We start from the raw sequence: 17,745 nt of genomic DNA on the forward strand, positions 1-17,745 counted from the left end.
TTTAAGGGTAACTCGTCAGTTGTTTTTTTTATCAGATACGATACCAACTCACAGGAAGTACCCAAAAGGAAAATTTCTCCTGTTATCTGATATCGGCCGAATTCAATCATTCAATCCATCAAATTTTCGGTTCTATCATAATCAGAGCGCCTATTTATCTATAAACATGTCTACTCCACTGAAAAAGGTACGGCTGCCCATCTGCTGCAAAGCGCAAAGCAGATACGAGGGATGTCAAGAAGATAATCGGGAAATCTTTGAAAGGGTCACACACACCTGCCTTCTCGATCACCATGCCATTGCCAGGTCGTGTTCTCTTCTCTTCTGTCACCCTTAGAGATTTACCGAGAAACACGCTCCACAGAAGTTTTCGTAGCAACAATTTTTTTTTCCTACGCCCTCTTGAGGATCTTTTCGGTTGAGGTCAAGCTATATATAGAGACTCGTTGAACAACAACAGTACATTTCCCTTTCTTCTCCTATCCAACTCTTTGATTCAACTTCAACCTTCTGGTCAATCTCCTCAACATGGCCGCCTCAAGACTTTCAGCCGAGGTACCCACCCTCGACGCTCGACCAGGCTTCTCACGAGCCGATACCGACTTACCTGACACCCACAAAGACGCTAAGACGGTTTTACCAGACACAGAGAACCACTCTTCCACCCAGGATGATCGATCCGACAAGGAAAGTATAGGCTCGATTGAAAAGTACCCCGGTGTAGCCAAGATCGAAGCTCTCTACATGGTCTTCGGTAAAGGTGCTAAACTTTGGGTCTTATGGGTGTAAGCTTTCGTTATTGTTCATGATATCGCATTGGTGATACTAAACTGATTAATGATCTGTTCAACAGATCTATCGGTCTTCTCGCTTGCGCTTATGCTTTGAGTTCGAACACCACGTATCTTTGTGAGTGGCTTCTTTTTCGCTCTACGATCCCTTTCCCCGGTATCCCCTCTCGACAATTTAACCATCTCTTGTCTCATATGGCTTACCCTCGTTTCTTCCCCAGACACCGCGTTTGCCACCTCTGCGTACGGTGAACACACTGTCCTCGGAACGATCAGCGTCATCACGTCCATCATGTCCGGTGTGGCCAAGCCTTTTATTGCTAAGCTTGCCGATCTATGGTCACGTCCCGTTGCCATCGCTTTTGGAGTCATCTTCTACACCATCGGGTACATTGTCATAGCAGCTTCCAAATCCGTAGGCGACGTTGCAGGCGGTCAAGTCATCTCCACTTTGGGAGACACTGCTCTATCGTTCACTCAAACCATCTTACTCGGTGATATCACCTCATTGCAATACAGAGGATTGGTCAACGCTTTGGTCTCAGTTCCTTACATCCCATTCGCCTTTGTTGCCGGTGATATCGCCGAGGGTATCGGTGCCTACACTACTGTCAATGGATGGAGATGGGGATACGGAATGTTCTGCATCATCATCCCCGCCGTGGTCACCCCCTCAGTCTTGATCCTTCTGTGGGCAGATCGACGAGCCAAGAAACTCGGTGCTTTATCCCTTGCTTCATCAACATACGCTCGAGAACGGGTGCTTGCCAACGTTAACGCTCCGCGAAAAACCTACACCGCCATCTTGATTGACTACGCTAGAAAGATCGACGCTGTGGGTTTGTTGTTACTCGGTTTCGCATTCGGTTGTATCCTCACTCCATTCACTTTGTCTACCACTGCCATAGGCGGGTACAAGAACCCTTCCCTCATCGCTTTGCTCGTTGTTGGTGGGATCTTGTTCATCGCTACCATCGTTTGGGAATGGAAATTTGCTTCTCACCCTATCATGCCGTTGAGAATCTTCAACCGAACTTTCATCTGCGCCGTCGGTATCGACTTCATGTATTACTTCTCCGGTTACCTCTCCGATGCTTATTGGTCTTCTTGGCTCTGGGTTGCTAGAGATTACGATGTGAGTGTCGTCTTTCCCATTGAAGATTAGACTGTTAGGCTGATTTCACATGCGGTCCCATTAGTCCAAAGACTACACTTACATCCTTAACATTTTGACCGTCGGTCTCTGTGGTCTCGCCGTTCCAGCAGGTTTGATCCAACGATACACCCATCGATTCAAGTATCTCCAAATCTCCGGTCTGTGTTTCCGAATCATCGGTATGGGTCTCAACTACCTCTCCGTAGCAGGTAACGGATCCAACGCCGTCATCGTCTCTTCTCGAGTGATGATCTCCCTCGGTGGTGCCATCTCCGTCATCTCCTCTCAAGTGGCCTCTCAGGCTTCCGTGCCTCACAACGATTTGGCCCTTGCCGCTTCTATTTTAGCTTTGTGGACTTCCATTGGGGGTGCGATCGGTTCTGCTATCGCCGCGTCGGTATGGAACAGACGAGTACCCCAAATGCTCGAACTGTACGTTGGTGAATACTACAACCACAATGCTACTGCTCTCGCCGAGATCTTCGGTTCGATATACGTTGCCAGAGCTGCCGAACCTAGAGAATTGATCGTCAAGGGTGAGTAGCAGTATGGGCTCAGAATGTCAACCGACATAAGCTGATGAGAGGTTTGACTATAGCCTACGATGAAGCTGTTAAACCTTTATACCTCGCCGCTTTACTCACCTCGTTCGTCTCTTTGATCTTCGGTGCTTTCACCAAGAACTATGTTTTGGACGATCGACACAACGCCGTCGAAGATACCGTCATCAGCATGAAGTCCGAGGACGAGACTGCTCCCGAGGTTGTAGCTGCCAAGGCCAGAGAAGCCGAAGCTAAAGCGGCTGAGAAATTACATGCCGAAGGTAGACTCTGAGGTGGCTAGGATGGATACACCAGTCAATGCCCCTGCCCCTATTCCGTTGCTTCCTCTTCTCCACCATCTCTAGAGAATACACTATATTTAGGCTCTTACAACTTATAATAAACATACAATAACAGAGTAGATTGAATGCATGCTCGATTTGATCTTGATTCATTCGAAAATGACAATGATAAGTAAAAGGTGGCCGCATTTATTACAAAATACACAGGACTCTAGAATTAACTTAATAAATCGTGATGATGAACCGACAGTCCAATTGATTCCTTCTCTCGTATTTTACCGATGACAGACGTATCTCCTAGCTTCGTTATCATTGTATGCCATTGCATGGTGAGTGTGCGGTCTCGCATCTGTAAAAATGAAGCAGGGGTACAACAGACTATAACCCCAATCATTCATCATCCTTCAACGCCAACGACTTGATAGCGATCTCCAAATACTTATTACCACCTAGATCCCTTATCTCATCTTGAATCTGATTCTGCAGATCTACGATGATCTTTCTCGTATAATCGAAAGATTTCGTTTCGTCTCGAAGATAATCAACCACGTGCTTCTTTAAAGATACCGAGGTCGTCTTCTTCTGTAAGACATCTGTGGTGATCATTCCACTGTTGTCAGCTGTCGCATTGCAAGTGAGAGGGAAATGAGGTGTAATGAAGATCGGGATGGACAATGGATCTTTTGTGACAAATTCGTACTTACTCAAGATCTGTCGATTGGAGTTATCTGCTCTTACTCCATGAACTACGGGAAAACTGAATTTGCCTTCCGTCAAATCTTCACAGTAACCTTTATTGGCTTCGTACTGGTTGGAAAACACGAACAATCAATGGTATCAGCTAGAAGTGGGATCCCTACAGCTTGGACAATTAGCTCACCTCTGTCGATTGTAGGTTCATGTAATCGTCTCTGATCTGGAACCAAACAGAGATCAAGTTGACAAGTGGTACGTAGTCACTGAAAAGTGTGAGAATTGGATTAGCTAGATGTATAATATCTATAAATAACACTTCCACTCACACTTCAGACTCTGATTTGGCCATCATCAACTTCACTGCTAATCTGAGCAATCCGCCTGCTTCTGCAATTGTGAATAGTATACACGTCAGCTGATCGTTTGCAAGTAGCGTTCGCTGGACTTACTTCCCAAGACCATATCCACGTACTCTTTCTCAGTCGGACAAGTCAGTGTATCCCTCCAAAACAGATCCAAGCCCTGGCCACGATGGAGATGAAGCAGTTCGTCTGATGGTCGTTACATGGGTATAAGGGTAAGCAGACGGACCACTGGACAAGTTATTAACTCACCTGTCACCAATCCCACCACGTCCACGTCCTTCTTCTTCCCCTTTGAGGTGGTGTCTCTCAACGACAACAGCTCCTCTATAGCCAAGAAATAGACGTAATTTGCCGTATTGATGGTCTGCGGTATACCGTAGATGGTATGAGCAACTGGTAGCCCACGTCGAAGTTCCGAATTATCCTCTACATCGTCCATCCTAATTGTACCCGTACGATAGATTAGCTATGGACTGTTTACGATGATCGATTGACAAGACCACTTGCTGTTCAAGATCAAGCATACTCACAGTAAACTAGCATTATGCAACATCCTCACTATCCTCGTGACGACCTTTAAATCCTCTTCTGGGACTTTCAGCCATACATTGAAAGCATCTATCAATTTACCCCTAAACTCTTTACCCGGGTTCGCAGAGATGTAAGTGTAGGGTTCGAGAAGGGTCTAAGCGTTGACGAGATACAGGTCAGCTTGCGATGGAGTGGGACATTTCGTAGATAGCTGAGACTGGATATACCCTCTCCTGAGCATCTGACCATCCTGGTGTATGTAGAATCTTTCTAAGGTTGGAATAGTCCATGGTGATGGGGTCGAAACAGCTTGACTTGGCGTGATATTTGATGGAGTTGCTAACGCCAGCCTGTGATGTATGCTTGTTATCGAGACGATACTCGGTGAATATCTGGCTGAGGCCGTGTATGACTTGTCGAGCTACCGAGTATGATGAGATGATTTGCTAGCAAGTACAAAGGAGGAAACAGAGTCAACTGAATTGAAATGAAATGAGGTGGAGGTGACGACAACAGCGATGACGATGACGACGAGTGGCAAATCGATCACGACAGTAGTTGTATCAGCTGTTCTAACAATGAAACATGCATGGTATATACGATGATACAGAGTACAACAGAGGTACATATGGACATGAACAATACTAAGCACAACATATCAATGATGAATATTATACACAATCACATCGACTCCACCACCCAATAACCTATCCCCTCCCTCCTCAATATTCCTCTACCCACCCCATACTCCAGAGCATCCTCAATGTTCCAATCCCCCACTCTCTCCCATCTCCCTTCCTGACCCCACTTCCTCATCACACTGGTCAATTCATCTACCGTCATCCCATTCACAGACTTGAAATCGGTTTTCCTTCTGATCGAGTTTTTCCGTAGATCCCTTTCGGACAGCAGGTGGGGTATGAGCAGTGGTAAGAGGAGTTGACTGGGCAAAGGTAGATAACCCCATCTATCTTGTGTGACAGACCCATCGTTGTTGTTGTGTCTTGTCGATGATGGGAGTGGGGGTGAAGGGAGAGTGACTTGGACAAGATTACCTTCCTCTGATACATTCCTTATAGCCCATGAGACCAATCTCTCAATCTTCTTGTTTCTCTCTTTCTCATCGATCATCACACCGTTCGTAGACGTGTTTCTTTCTCTGTCAACCAACAAATCCTTCCTTGTCGCTGTACCGTCCTTTATCCTCCTTCGTCTCCTTCGTTCCTCTCTTCGTATCTCATTATCCACCACCAGAGTAGCCAAGGTACTCAATCGCTCATCGACTAAGATGGATGATGGTGTGAACGGTCTGAGTAAACCAGGAGAATAAGGTGTTGAGATAGACTTGACAGGTTTTTTTCGAGATATGAATGTTTTCTGCGTAGGAGTGGTCGCGTGATCTATAGATGTTGATGAGGGAGGCGTATTCACCTTGGTACTATCGGTAAAAACACCTGATCCACTGGAACTTTTACCCAAAGTTCTTGATCTACCACTTATCGAAGGGTCACCTTGAACATCTCTATATTCCGTAAAATAGTATTCTAATTCACCACGTAAAACCTCTGGACCGATTTCTCGAGCTCTACATATCGACTTGATCGTCTCTTGAGTCATATGGTCAAGCATGTATTGACGGAAAGTACGGTCTGTAAGTTGGGACGAGCGTAGTTTAGTGGGGTCTCGGAGCTGTGTCGATGTTCTTTGTCAGCTTGGAAGTCTCAGAAGGATACAGAGATGCACAATTCGGGATAAGGAGGATCACTGACCTCTGGCTCGGCATCGATCATACTTAATTCACTGGGTGCTTCACTAGTCAATGTCGTACTCAGCTCATCAGAAATGTTGAGGTCAACTCGAGATACAGATGTATCTCTGTTGGGTGATACCGGTGGAGTCTTGTTAGAAGACGACAAGTCTGGTAAGGTGAATGGACGTGAATATGATGTTTGATGGAGATGGTCCACTTGAGATGTATGGGTATATTGGGTATCGGGATCGACGATGGCTGCGAACGGAGTATAAGCATGGTTGCAATTTCTACGAGCACTAGGTACAGAACGTATCGCCATGAGATCCTCCCATGGCCCAGACTATCACCCACAGGCTATATTCACACCCAAAATGCAAACTCACATATGAACCCACCAGCATTCTCATCCACCACCACCTGTCTGACCCATTCACCACGCCCATCCGATTTCTTCCTCATCCACTCGTCTACTTTCCCTATGATCCTGACGGTGTCTCCTACTCTTATATCTTTACGTTGAAATATCTTGGGATAGCCATTGGTATTTGACCAATTCTCTTCAGGAGCTTGGCGTTGGGCGTAGGCTCGAGATTCACGCTCGGATCGAGTAACGAATGAGGTTCGTGCGGAAACGGCTTTATCTGTGTTGGACTTGGATCGAGAAGAGCTGGAGTTGTGGGTGTGAGTGATGGATGCTAGACGGAGTAGGACAGGTAAGACGTGTTGGCCATCTCCATCATCGACTGCGGTTAGGGTCATTAGCATATGACGATGATGGTGTTAGAGACGTGACTCACGAGTTATGGTCATGGATGTATCCTTGTGGTCTACACCTGCGACCCATGCTACTATCTCTACCATCCTGCATGGGAAGTGATCGAGTAGGAATACATCTAAGAGATACTACAGCTGTGAGCATGCATTCTCTTTGTTTGTACAGATGACCGGCCGGATAATCTACAATAATGCTTCGTAACTCTAATCACTCTCAGTAACGACACTCACCTCTCGAAGCATAAATCATCCCCTCCATTCCCTGCTGCAACGCCACCTGCATCTTGTACACATCACTGATGAAGCATTTGGCTTTGGCATGAGGACGATGCGACCAACTGATGAGGGTAGAGAGCGGAGGGAGATCCGGGTCGTTCGATCGGGTGGTCCTGTCTGACCTCGATGCATTGCTGTGAGTCGTTTTGTCGTTCCCATCGATACGACTGGGAGTGGATGGATGGTTCATGGATGCTATATTGACATTGTTGATAGTTGATGGTCGATAGATGAGTGAGGAGATGAGAAAGAGAGATGGATATGATTCTGATGTTGTTTACATTTCAATCGGTTGATTCGATTTTTACATTTTCATTTTCACACTCCACCTTGCAATAAACCCATCTCAGTCAACTCATACCACTCCTTCTCATCAACTCACAAGCATCTGAATCACCATGTCAAGACCCACACTGAGCCTCTTAGCACCCCTGCGACGGACGATCGTCCCCTCTTCACGATGCACCCTTCCCACTCGTCGTATACCCCACCGATCCGTCCGATTCAACTCCACCACTGTCCCACCGAAATACACCACCAAATCGCACACCGTCCTATCCAATCTCCTACGACCGACCACCCTTGTGTTGATCTGCGTACCGATATTGACTGGATTCTTGGGTGTATGGCAGCTTCAGAGATTGCAGTGGAAATTGAATTTGATAGATGAGGTGGATAGGAATCTGCAGAAGGATCCGATGTTGTTGCCTGATAATATCAAGTGGGTGGTGGTTCCTACATGTCATACATTGTATATGTGACATAATTTCCCAGACTGGTCTCAAGCGAATGTTCCGTATGAGTATGAGTACAACGGCTGATGCTTTCATCCTGTAATATAGCCTCTCAGCCTTACCAGACTTTTTTTTCCGTCGAGTGATCCTCCGAGGTAAATTCGTCGGACCTCCGATCTTACAAGGTCCTCAGACGAAAGATGGTTTCCCAGGTTACCATCTCATCCTCCCCTTCCAGCGTGAGAGCGGATCGACTATCCTGGTCAACAGGGGGTTCATCACTACCACCCGAGCGACGGCGATCCGAGAAGGTCGACAACCTGCTCCTGGTCTCAATATCGATGGAGGCAGTGACGGGGTGACCTACGAGATCGAGGGGATGTTGACCAGAGCTGGTGAACAGAATTTCTGGACCCCGCCGAACAATGTCAGGACGAACGAGTGGTTCTGGAAGGATATATTGGGCATGACGCAATACGCAGGAGGGGAAGCGAGGGGGATACAACCTGTATTAGTGGACGCTTTTGATGGTGAGTCTTATTTACTCTTTATGAGATGATCAGATAGAGCTGAAATTGTGTGTTATATCATATATAGACCCAGATGCTGCGCCGACTTTGCTGATGAACCAAGGTATACCGGTGGGCAGACCCCCTCACGTCGAATTGAGGAATCAACATGCTCAGTATGCTGCTATCTGGTGAGTCTGGTCTGCTCCATCTGCTCATGTATAGTGTTCTCATGCTGATCATCGCTCCGGAACACCACCTCCAGGCTCTCACTATCCGCTTCTACAACTGTCATGCTGGCATACGTCTTGACAAAGGGTAAAGGTGGACCCAAGAACAGAAGACCTAGGTTGTGATCATAGTCATACAATACATTGCATATGCATACATCGCTCATCAGTGTTACACACTCTCTCTCTCTCCTGATGACCTGGCTATATGCATGCATGAACACGCTGTTATCGATGATGATGAATTAGCAAGTAAGAGTATAGTATAGCACCATATAGAAGCGATGTACAACCTGCGATTCCACTCACGCCAACGCGACATTTACCATCAATCGACCAATTCGCTTTCTTCTCCTTTCATCTTCCCCTCACTCTCTTCTCATTCACAACTCCCACTAAGCATAAAGTGCCCATCAAAATGGCTAGTCCAGCAGATGCTACGCCTGTGGTAGAAGCTCAGTAAGTGGGGCTTACCTTGCGGTGTCCATCGAGGTGGATTAACTAAACTAACGTTGATTGATCTTCTCACAGGAAACGAGTCAGTTCATTCTTACATCTGTAGCTGTTGTACATTGCATTCGATCGCTCTAGAGTGGAAAGATGACTGATAAATATGGTATTCTTATAAATAGGCAGACGCAGAGCTAAAGAACGTCGTCGAGTTCTTGAGAGGTAAACATGGTCCTAAAGTGAGAAGAGGGATATTGAATGGGAAGAGGGTGGATTACTTCAAAGGTGGGTCATCGTCTTCATTGATCTTATCACATTCTACTTTATGGTTGTTGTCGTATGGATGGACGTCATCCCCTTCATGATGACCATCTTGCTGACTTCGTACCCGACTTGATTTGAATAGGTAAAACCGCAATCCGTACATTACTCTCACCCCAATATCAGAAGTTGAAGAAAGTACCTGTCCTCAAGGATGAAGAGGAGGCTAAAGCGTTGATGATCAAGCTGTTACCTTTGTCAGTATGACAGCTTTCTCAGCTACAACCTATATCAAAGTGTCCACGGCCTCTTCTTCCCACTCAAGTGGGTCATCATCGACACCGCTTATGCCGCCTTCTTGCTTCTCCTTCTCCTTGTTGCTCAATGCTAACCCCACTCCACCTCCACAGCGCATTCTTCCTTCGTACCGACCGACCTCCTGCACCCGTCCCGCCACCCTCTGGTACACCCAAGACCCTCCAACTCGCCCCTCAACAATCCTTCGATGAGACATCATACTACACATGGTTCTACGACGGTTCTCCGCTCTACACGATCTTAGGTGGAGCAGCAATGGTAGTCATCATGTTGGCCGGTGTCATGTTCCCCCTCTGGCCCATCAAGTTACGTATCGGTGTATGGTATCTGTCCATCGGGGTGTTGATCCTAGTAGGCTTGTTCATCGTCTTGGCGATAGTGAGGTTGATCTTCTGGTGTATCACCGTGTTGACGATGAAAAGAGCTATTTGGATATATCCAAATTTGTTTGAGGATGTTGGATTTGTGAGTACTTTTCTACTTGGAGGATCACTATTCCCACACCGCTTTGACCGCTGTCTATCTCACATGCACCCACACGAAATACCTTGCTCATACCCATCTTCCTGCACTAACCAGTTCGACTCATTCCGACCCGGATGGGCATACGACGAGCCCAAGAAAAAGACCAAGAAGAAGAAGGCTGTGGGAGGTGTCACCCCGTCTAAAAAGGTCAAAACTCCTACGGCAGGCGGTGTGGAAGCCATCGACGCACTGACTCAAGCTGCAGGTGCAGGTGAACCTCCTGCTGGGTCACCTGGAAGTCCCACCGAAGCTAGTGCGACGGGCGTACAAGTCAATCCAGCTTCTGAAAGTAACAATCAAGGTGGACTGAGAAGTAGACAAGCGGCGACGATCGAGGAGATCGATGATGATGAGTCTTAGGTGGTGGATTTTAGATGACCGTCAACAGAGGAAAGTGACGTGGTTGGATCAGAAGATGAGTGAGACGGAACCGGAGAAGAGATATCATGATGAGATGAATGGATGTTGGTTGCTTATATTCAAGTTGATGAGTCCAAAAAACGTATCTTATGATATATAATTCATGCATGTGATCTATTACATAGGCTCTGATACCACCGTTGAATTGGTCGATTCTCCGATCGTTGAGTGATGTACTATATACATATATATGCTCAAACACGCTATCTGCTTCTTTCCATCATAATTCTTCTTATGTTTTTTTTTTGTACGATAAACCAGCACGTTTCTATATCACTACTATCCATCTAAGCCGCAGTACCGAGGAATTGTTGTCTCTGTACAAAAGCAGGACCACACCAGACAGTCAGCATGACATGGTCACTTATGAATAGATAGAATGATGCACTCACCAGCTGCATGATCGATGCTTTCTGAGTGGCATCCAAAGCGTTGATCTGATCCGGTGTGAGCTGTAATACTTGAAGGAGCATTTGCTGATCGTCGCGATGGAAGGCATCACATCAGCTTCTTTTACTCCTCGTAATGTAGACTTCAACTCACCTGCTGATCCTCTGGTAACGTAGCCAAAGCCTGCTGAGCACTAGGAGGCAACGCTGCCATACCGCTAGCAGGTGGATGGGGAGGTACAGGTGTGGAAGCACCGTATGATGGTGTACCGTAGCCCGCTGCGGGAGGGGGGGCAGAGTTATACCCTCCCTGTTGAGATGGTGGTCGATATCCTGCTCCTCCAGGTGGATAGGACGGACCGGACGATGCCGGTGGATAAGCAGGGTAGGCGTGCTGAGCAGGAGGTGGGTAATTGGATGGAGGAGGTGGAGCAGTCGCTGGCAGAGGCTGAATTCGCTATATGCATTGCAGATGTGACTGATCAGTACATAACACGAAAGTGTAGCCAATGTGAGATGTGCTAACTCACCTGAAGCACCGATGGATCCACAATGTTCATCAATAACATAGCTTGGAACAATGCATATGCGAGTTGAGGTTTCGACGAGAGGAGCTGTCGTGCTTGTTCTGGATTCGTCGTGATGAGAGACTGTAGTGACGAACGATAAACAGGAGACTAGTTAGTATCGACCGACCAGCGTTGAGGTTGTAGAGCTGGATCGCAGTTCAGTACAAAGCATACTCACCTTCATACTAGCCATAACATCCTGCATCTGACCCGGAGTGACCGTCGCCAACGTCTTACTGATATTATCCGTTGCGTTGGCACCATGAGGTAGAGGAGCACCTTCAGGCAAAGCCGAAAGATCCACTCTGTTCACTGGTGGTGCACCGTCGTATCCTCTTGGAGGGGTATCTTCTGCTCTTCCGTATCCACCTGATCCGCCTGGTCCACCTGGCCCACCACTTCCCGGAGGAGCATTACCTACCGGACCACCTGGATGACCGGGTATACCACCTCTGCTTCCTCTTCCACCTCTTCTAGGTCCAGGTTCGTCAGTCGACAATTCCACCCGTAAGTTTCGACCATTCACGGGCACTTCTTGTAAGTTTCGGACGGCAGATAAGGCTGTGGCTTCGTCTATTAGGTACAAGAGAGCGTCAGTATTATTGCCCGAGTGGGGGATCGATAAATCATGTTAATTTCTGGGGTGGCAGATCGACGAACCATGGAATTGAACAAATGCGTATCCTTTAGAGCGTCCAGTCTGAGGGTCGAATTTGATCCTATTGGGTTTGTGGTCATATGTCAGCTCTGTTCATACCCACAAATGAGGTAGACGATAATCGATGTCAAGATGGTAAACTCCCACTCACTCTACATTATTCACTGGACCAGCTTCCGAGAAAGTGTTCGCCAATTGTTCTTCGGATACATCGCTGCGAAAAGAGATTGAGGAGGCGTGAGTGACGTGACCCTTTCATTGAATGGGAAAGGCGATGTAATAGGCTCAGTGTGATGAGACATACTAGGGGATGTTTGCGACTAGATAAGACAGATGATCACCAGTCAAGTCAGCTAGGGATCCTGTGGACGGGCAAGACGTGACAGATCGTGGACAGCCAAATGTCCATGAAGACTGCAAAGGCGTTTTACTCACCAAAGATGGTTCTACTGGCTGAAGTGGGGGGAGGCATTATACCGGATGATTCGATCTACAACGATGGGGGAAGAGAATGGAAAGGACGAGGGATGAGATCGATTTGATGCCTGGTTAGTTTTTTTGATCTGATGCTGGACAGCAAAGGCTTGAGATCATCAACGGGAGGATACGAGCGAGCTAGATGTCGTCTTTGTACTGCTGGCAATGGAACGGAGCTGATGAATGAAGAACAGGTAAAAGGTGAAAGATGAAAGCTGAAAGTGAAGAAAGAGGAATGAGGAGGAAGGAGACAGGATTATTGACGAAATGGGCGACGACACGTGGCGCTTATGTAATGACCTCGGAGTGGCAAGACAAGGATGTTGCTCCGTTCTTAACAATCGAAATACCGCTCACAACTCGGTGGGTTTGTTGTGCATATAGGTAAGACAAGGTACCTTGGTCTCAACTTCCATTCAAAGTGTCCGAAAACCTGCTCAGGGGTCTTCGATAGACCCGGACAATATTGTGCACTGGACCCGATACCATCACATGTACAGAGATCTAACTAGACAACCTATGAACAAGTCTTAGACTGTCGCACATGTACGTTGAATCTACAAACTATCGGCGGTCACGACCTTTCTCTGAGCTCCCCAGATATACTTCAAGCCGGCCCAAGAGCTCAACCACTCTGTCCACGATAGACTGTCCCTAGGCTGCTCGACCTCGAGATCTGGATCCCCTTTGTCGACCCTATCGTCGTCCAGACCGGGACAGTGCATAGAGCGTTTTTCGACAATTTGACCATTGGACATAATCCATACCACGTCGTTACGCTCGTCCGGGTAGATACGGTGAGCGTTCGTGGCTCCCAAGGCGGTCGCTATGGTGTTGAGGTCACGGTGTTTCTGTGGTCACGAAAGGTGGTCAGCAAGGGGCCATACCTAGAAGAGGCCGAAAGTAAGAAGCACCCGTGGACATGCGCACTCACCCAGCTGATGAGGATGTCCGCGTTTGAAGCCTGAGCGAATTCCTGGACATACTGCAAGATGCAGCTCGCTGCGGAGTTGGCACTGTTTGTTGGAGTGGGTTTTTGTGAGCCTTTGTATCCTTCCAGTGAGTAAAGAGTGAAAATGGTCGTCCGGCGGTTGCGCATGGTACACAGAATCGGCGTTTACATCAAAGTATGGAAAGGGCATCAAATCAAGCTGTAAACTCACCATGCAATGTTGATCTCCAGCCCCAGATCCTTGGCAAGCGGCGCAACAGTCGCATAAGTTCTCTCTGCTTCCTTCTGACCTTCGCCCTCCCGAGGAGCGGCAAATATCAACCCGATGTCAAACTCCGAGTCGTTTCCAAAGTACTGTCATCCAAATGGGATCATACAAGTAATTCAGCCTTTCCTCAACATCAACAGGATAATAAGTGATGGGAGTGACTCACGGTACGGATATACTGCGCCCGCTCCTTGCCCTTCTCGCTAAGACCGTTGGGGAATTTGCCTCGGCCAGGCCATCTCGGTCCACCTGGACCACCACCACCTCGACCAGGAGGTCCCCTCCCCCTGTCATCTCCGGGTGGACCACGATCGAGCGGCGCGGACGCCCAAGGAAGACGACTTGGGATTCCCCATAACCAACTCCACCTGCTTTCCTTCTCAGACGATGAGGCTTTTGAGTCCGAGGGCGCCCTATCGACAGAATTTGCATCGGAGACAGCAGGGCTGAAGCCCTTTTCAGCATGTCGGATGAGTATGACCCGATTGGGAAACGATGGTTTCATGTGGTTGCCGGTGATGCTGCTGCTGGAGGTCGATGGGGCTGCCGAGGAGCGCGAAGTCACAAGCATCAGGGCTACGAACAGCGAGAGGGAAGTGGCGAGTGCTAGCTTCATGATGGGGTGATTGACGATTTTGCAGAAAAGGAGTGGTGGAAAGTCGAAATGAAGACAGATGATCCTTTCGCCGAAACAGGGCTATGTTTATAAAATATCACACGGCTCGACTGTTCAGTGAAAGTGTGGATCGTACTGTCGATAGCAGCGCCATCAATCAAGACGCTGTTGGGAGAGGCTACGCATCGCTTATCTGATAAATGGCTGCGGCCGCAACAATGGAAGACTTACAAGGGCGTGAGGACGACTGCGGTGTCTTCCCTTCTTTCGGCCGATCATGCTTTTGGTCCTTTCGTCTAGCTGTTCGGTGCGGCGATCAACCTGGTCGACTCAAGTAGGCGCCAGCGCTGTGCAGTTGAGGAACTCGTCAGAGCTTGGAAGTCATAAAGATCTGACGGCTACACCAATGTTCATAAGGTACGGACTGTCGAATCGATAATTGCAAGAGAATATACGTTAAATGGTCGAAAGGATTTTTGCAATCATCCGCGATGGTGCAATTATGTATTTCCCCCACTCAGATATCTGTTCTTCCCACGTTAGGCAACCAGTCGATTTGTGAATGGGCAGTTGATCAAGCATTATTCGATCTTAGATATAGACCATCCAGAAGAAGAGCAAAAAATTACTTCTCGACCAGGGGATGAACACATCTTCTAACCGCTTATCTTCCCTACACCACTCTACGCACAAGAGCACTATCGGTGCACTAAGTTAAAGAGTCAAGAAATCACAATCTCAAGTCGGGCCACACCGCCATGACAGCAAGTCGCGAACCTGTTGTTTCTGGTCCATCGGCGGCGGCGGTACCGGAGGTTGTTACTGCTCAGGGTGCAAACTGGCGTACGGCCGCGGTACCGTTCTATAATTAATGATAACACATGAAAAGTTATCTGCTTTCAGCAGGAATTTAGCAGGAATTTAGCAGGAAGACAAGCAGTATTTGTAGATGACTCAGACATGTCCAAGAAGACAACTTTCAATGTATGATTGCTAATACACCACTTCCCCATTGTCAATCGTACATTTCAGTGGAAAGAGGAAACCAAAACGAAGGATAGAAAGGAAAGGAGGTTGTTTGTCACTCCAGCTTTTCGATCCGGTCTCCTCCGCCAAATCCAGATCCAAACCATGGAGGCCTACCTGCAGTATAAATCGTTTACTCCAACAGGCAAACCGACACATCAACCAATACATGAGAAAGATCTGGAGAACCCACATCATCTACAGATATACCTAGATTTCGATGAGAACGACAAACGGAATCCTAAAAACTGGTCGGTATGGTACAAAACGTTTGTCATTGGGCAGTTAGCCTTCATGACTCTCTCGTTGACCTTTGCGAGTTCGGTATCTTCGGCTGCTGAAGAAGGGATGATACAGGAGTTCGGATGTAGTACGATCGCTGCTACTGCTAGTACAGGATTGTTCCTGGTTGGTATGGGATTAGGTGCTATGCCTATGGCTCCTTTATCAGAGTGTGAGTGAGCTTCTCCTTGCGTCTTTGCGACACGGGGATCGCTAATACCGTGCACCAGTGTATGGAAGATTACCAATCTACCTGATAACGATGCTGCTTGCTACACTCTTCGAGATAGCTTCAGCCTTAGCACCCAATGTACCGGGACTGTTGATACTCAGGTTGATCGCCGGGTTCTGGTCTTCCGCGCCGTTGTCCAACTCCGGGGGAACCTTGAATGATATAGGTGATCCAGTACTGAGGACTATCGCTTTGCCTCTGTTCACTACTGCTGGATTTGCCGGTCCTACCCTCGGTCCAATCATCGGTGGATTCGTCTCGCAAGCTCCGGGATATGGTTGGAGATGGTGTTATTGGGTTTGTGCGATTTGGAACGGTGTAGCATTTTTGATGTCCTCCTTTTTCATGCCCGAGACACTCGCTCCGGCATTGATCAAATATAAGGCTGTACAATATCGATTGACTACAGGGGAAGATGTATGGAGAGCACCAATAGAAGATCAGGATATACATAAATTGACGGTCAAGTACCTGCGGCGGCCATTCATATTATTGGGGAAAGAACCCATCATACAGCTCTTCGTGATGTATCTGACCAGTGAGTAAGACCTGTCTTTATGCTCATGGTAGCTAAATTAATCAAGGATTTTAACTCTTGCCATAGTCGTCTACATCGTCCTGTATGGGTTCTTCACTGCGTACCCTATCATCTTCCTCCAACATGGATTCACCTCTCGTACAGTTGGCTTGGCGTTTCTACCAGTCATGGTAGGATTCTTCATCTTGATGGGGTTCAATGTACTTCATTACATCCGGTATAAAAGACTAGCTTTAGATGCGAAAGCAGGGATCGAGAGGAGGGGGATTCACGAAGGAAAGGTGGAACCTGAGGAAAGGCTGGTACCTCGTGAGTTCACCGTTGGCTGGCTCTTATCCGTATACTCATCTCCCCTTTCTAGTCATGGCGTGTGCGATCTTCTTCCCCGCTGGGATGTTCTGGCTAGCTTGGACCTCTGGATCACAATTCAGCGTCTGGGTACCGTTGATATCGGGTGTGATCTTTGGTATTGGGTTACTGTCGATTTTTCAAGGCTCGACTCAATACCTTATAGATGCCTATGGACCTTATGCAGCTTCAGCGGTGAGTAGGTCAAGATGCACGTGTGGACCGTCTGCTGATATCTTGGCTTGTAGCTTGCGGGTTCCACCCTGATCCGATACGGTGTGTCTGATGGTATTGCAATCTAATGACTTACATGCTGACAGAAGTGACATATAGCTGTAGCTGGACTGGTCGCACTGGCATTCCCAAAGGCGTATGAGACTTTGGGTGATCAATGGGCAACATCGTGAGTGGAGGCATAAATACATCAACAGGTATACACGATTGATCATATATATATATAACACGTCCAGACTATTCGCCTTCATGGGTTTGGCGCTGACCCCAGTCCCATTCGTTTTTTATATCTACGGTAAGTCGACCTATCTCTGTCAAGATTTGCAGCTGATTTTTCTTGTGAGTCAGGTCGACATGTCCGTGCCAAATGCACATTTACTGTCAGGGATTAAGGTGATTGATACATCAGGGACACTTCTCGGAGATCATACATATGTAGATGTATGCTTCTCCCGCGCAGATAATGCATATTCAGATAGATCAGCCCGTGTCGATCAGAGGGCAATATGTAAAAATATGCCAG

At 47.5% G+C, this 17,745-nt stretch overlaps 8 protein-coding genes across 8 annotated transcripts; 4 read left to right on the forward strand and 4 right to left on the reverse strand.

The window, feature by feature from the left end:
- Positions 1 to 528: 528 nt before the first annotated feature.
- V865_008659 (uncharacterized protein) lies at positions 529 to 2,781 on the forward strand (the record flags this gene model as incomplete). Its single annotated transcript, XM_066232393.1, has 5 exons — positions 529 to 785; positions 854 to 909; positions 1,013 to 1,926; positions 1,991 to 2,483; positions 2,546 to 2,781. The coding sequence occupies 5 exons, from the start codon at positions 529 to 531 to the stop codon at positions 2,779 to 2,781; spliced, it is 1,956 nt and encodes a 651-aa protein (XP_066088490.1).
- A 400-nt stretch (positions 2,782 to 3,181) lies between these two features.
- V865_008660 (uncharacterized protein) lies at positions 3,182 to 4,673 on the reverse strand (the record flags this gene model as incomplete). Its single annotated transcript, XM_066232394.1, has 8 exons — positions 3,182 to 3,384; positions 3,496 to 3,598; positions 3,672 to 3,750; positions 3,814 to 3,874; positions 3,937 to 4,038; positions 4,102 to 4,292; positions 4,383 to 4,537; positions 4,611 to 4,673. 8 exons carry the CDS (start codon positions 4,671 to 4,673, stop codon positions 3,182 to 3,184), a joined length of 957 nt encoding a protein of 318 aa, XP_066088491.1.
- Positions 4,674 to 5,064: 391 nt separating this feature from the next.
- On the reverse strand, positions 5,065 to 7,193 carry V865_008661 (uncharacterized protein; the record flags this gene model as incomplete). The annotated part of the gene is made up of 5 exons (XM_066232395.1): positions 5,065 to 6,072; positions 6,153 to 6,391; positions 6,520 to 6,879; positions 6,934 to 7,029; positions 7,142 to 7,193. 5 exons carry the CDS (start codon positions 7,191 to 7,193, stop codon positions 5,065 to 5,067), a joined length of 1,755 nt encoding a protein of 584 aa, XP_066088492.1.
- A 391-nt stretch (positions 7,194 to 7,584) lies between these two features.
- V865_008662 (uncharacterized protein) lies at positions 7,585 to 8,785 on the forward strand (the record flags this gene model as incomplete). The annotated part of the gene is made up of 4 exons (XM_066232396.1): positions 7,585 to 7,907; positions 8,029 to 8,450; positions 8,518 to 8,620; positions 8,695 to 8,785. The coding sequence occupies 4 exons, from the start codon at positions 7,585 to 7,587 to the stop codon at positions 8,783 to 8,785; spliced, it is 939 nt and encodes a 312-aa protein (XP_066088493.1).
- Positions 8,786 to 9,077: 292 nt separating this feature from the next.
- Positions 9,078 to 10,573, forward strand: V865_008663 (uncharacterized protein; the record flags this gene model as incomplete). The annotated part of the gene is made up of 6 exons (XM_066232397.1): positions 9,078 to 9,118; positions 9,191 to 9,197; positions 9,292 to 9,394; positions 9,516 to 9,627; positions 9,781 to 10,153; positions 10,268 to 10,573. 6 exons carry the CDS (start codon positions 9,078 to 9,080, stop codon positions 10,571 to 10,573), a joined length of 942 nt encoding a protein of 313 aa, XP_066088494.1.
- Positions 10,574 to 10,920: 347 nt separating this feature from the next.
- On the reverse strand, positions 10,921 to 12,721 carry V865_008664 (uncharacterized protein; the record flags this gene model as incomplete). The annotated part of the gene is made up of 9 exons (XM_066232398.1): positions 10,921 to 10,950; positions 11,026 to 11,109; positions 11,177 to 11,479; positions 11,553 to 11,672; positions 11,770 to 12,164; positions 12,252 to 12,310; positions 12,401 to 12,463; positions 12,554 to 12,611; positions 12,685 to 12,721. The coding sequence occupies 9 exons, from the start codon at positions 12,719 to 12,721 to the stop codon at positions 10,921 to 10,923; spliced, it is 1,149 nt and encodes a 382-aa protein (XP_066088495.1).
- Positions 12,722 to 13,283: 562 nt separating this feature from the next.
- On the reverse strand, positions 13,284 to 14,562 carry V865_008665 (uncharacterized protein; the record flags this gene model as incomplete). The annotated part of the gene is made up of 4 exons (XM_066232399.1): positions 13,284 to 13,577; positions 13,661 to 13,742; positions 13,890 to 14,032; positions 14,113 to 14,562. The coding sequence occupies 4 exons, from the start codon at positions 14,560 to 14,562 to the stop codon at positions 13,284 to 13,286; spliced, it is 969 nt and encodes a 322-aa protein (XP_066088496.1).
- Positions 14,563 to 15,693: 1,131 nt separating this feature from the next.
- On the forward strand, positions 15,694 to 17,614 carry V865_008666 (uncharacterized protein; the record flags this gene model as incomplete). The annotated part of the gene is made up of 8 exons (XM_066232400.1): positions 15,694 to 16,042; positions 16,101 to 16,640; positions 16,707 to 16,949; positions 17,002 to 17,183; positions 17,237 to 17,264; positions 17,322 to 17,391; positions 17,459 to 17,517; positions 17,571 to 17,614. The coding sequence occupies 8 exons, from the start codon at positions 15,694 to 15,696 to the stop codon at positions 17,612 to 17,614; spliced, it is 1,515 nt and encodes a 504-aa protein (XP_066088497.1).
- Positions 17,615 to 17,745: the final 131 nt, after the last annotated feature.

Source organism: Kwoniella europaea, chromosome 3 (genome assembly GCF_036810445.1).
Source record: "Kwoniella europaea PYCC6329 chromosome 3, complete sequence".
NCBI lineage: Eukaryota > Fungi > Basidiomycota > Tremellomycetes > Tremellales > Cryptococcaceae > Kwoniella > Kwoniella europaea.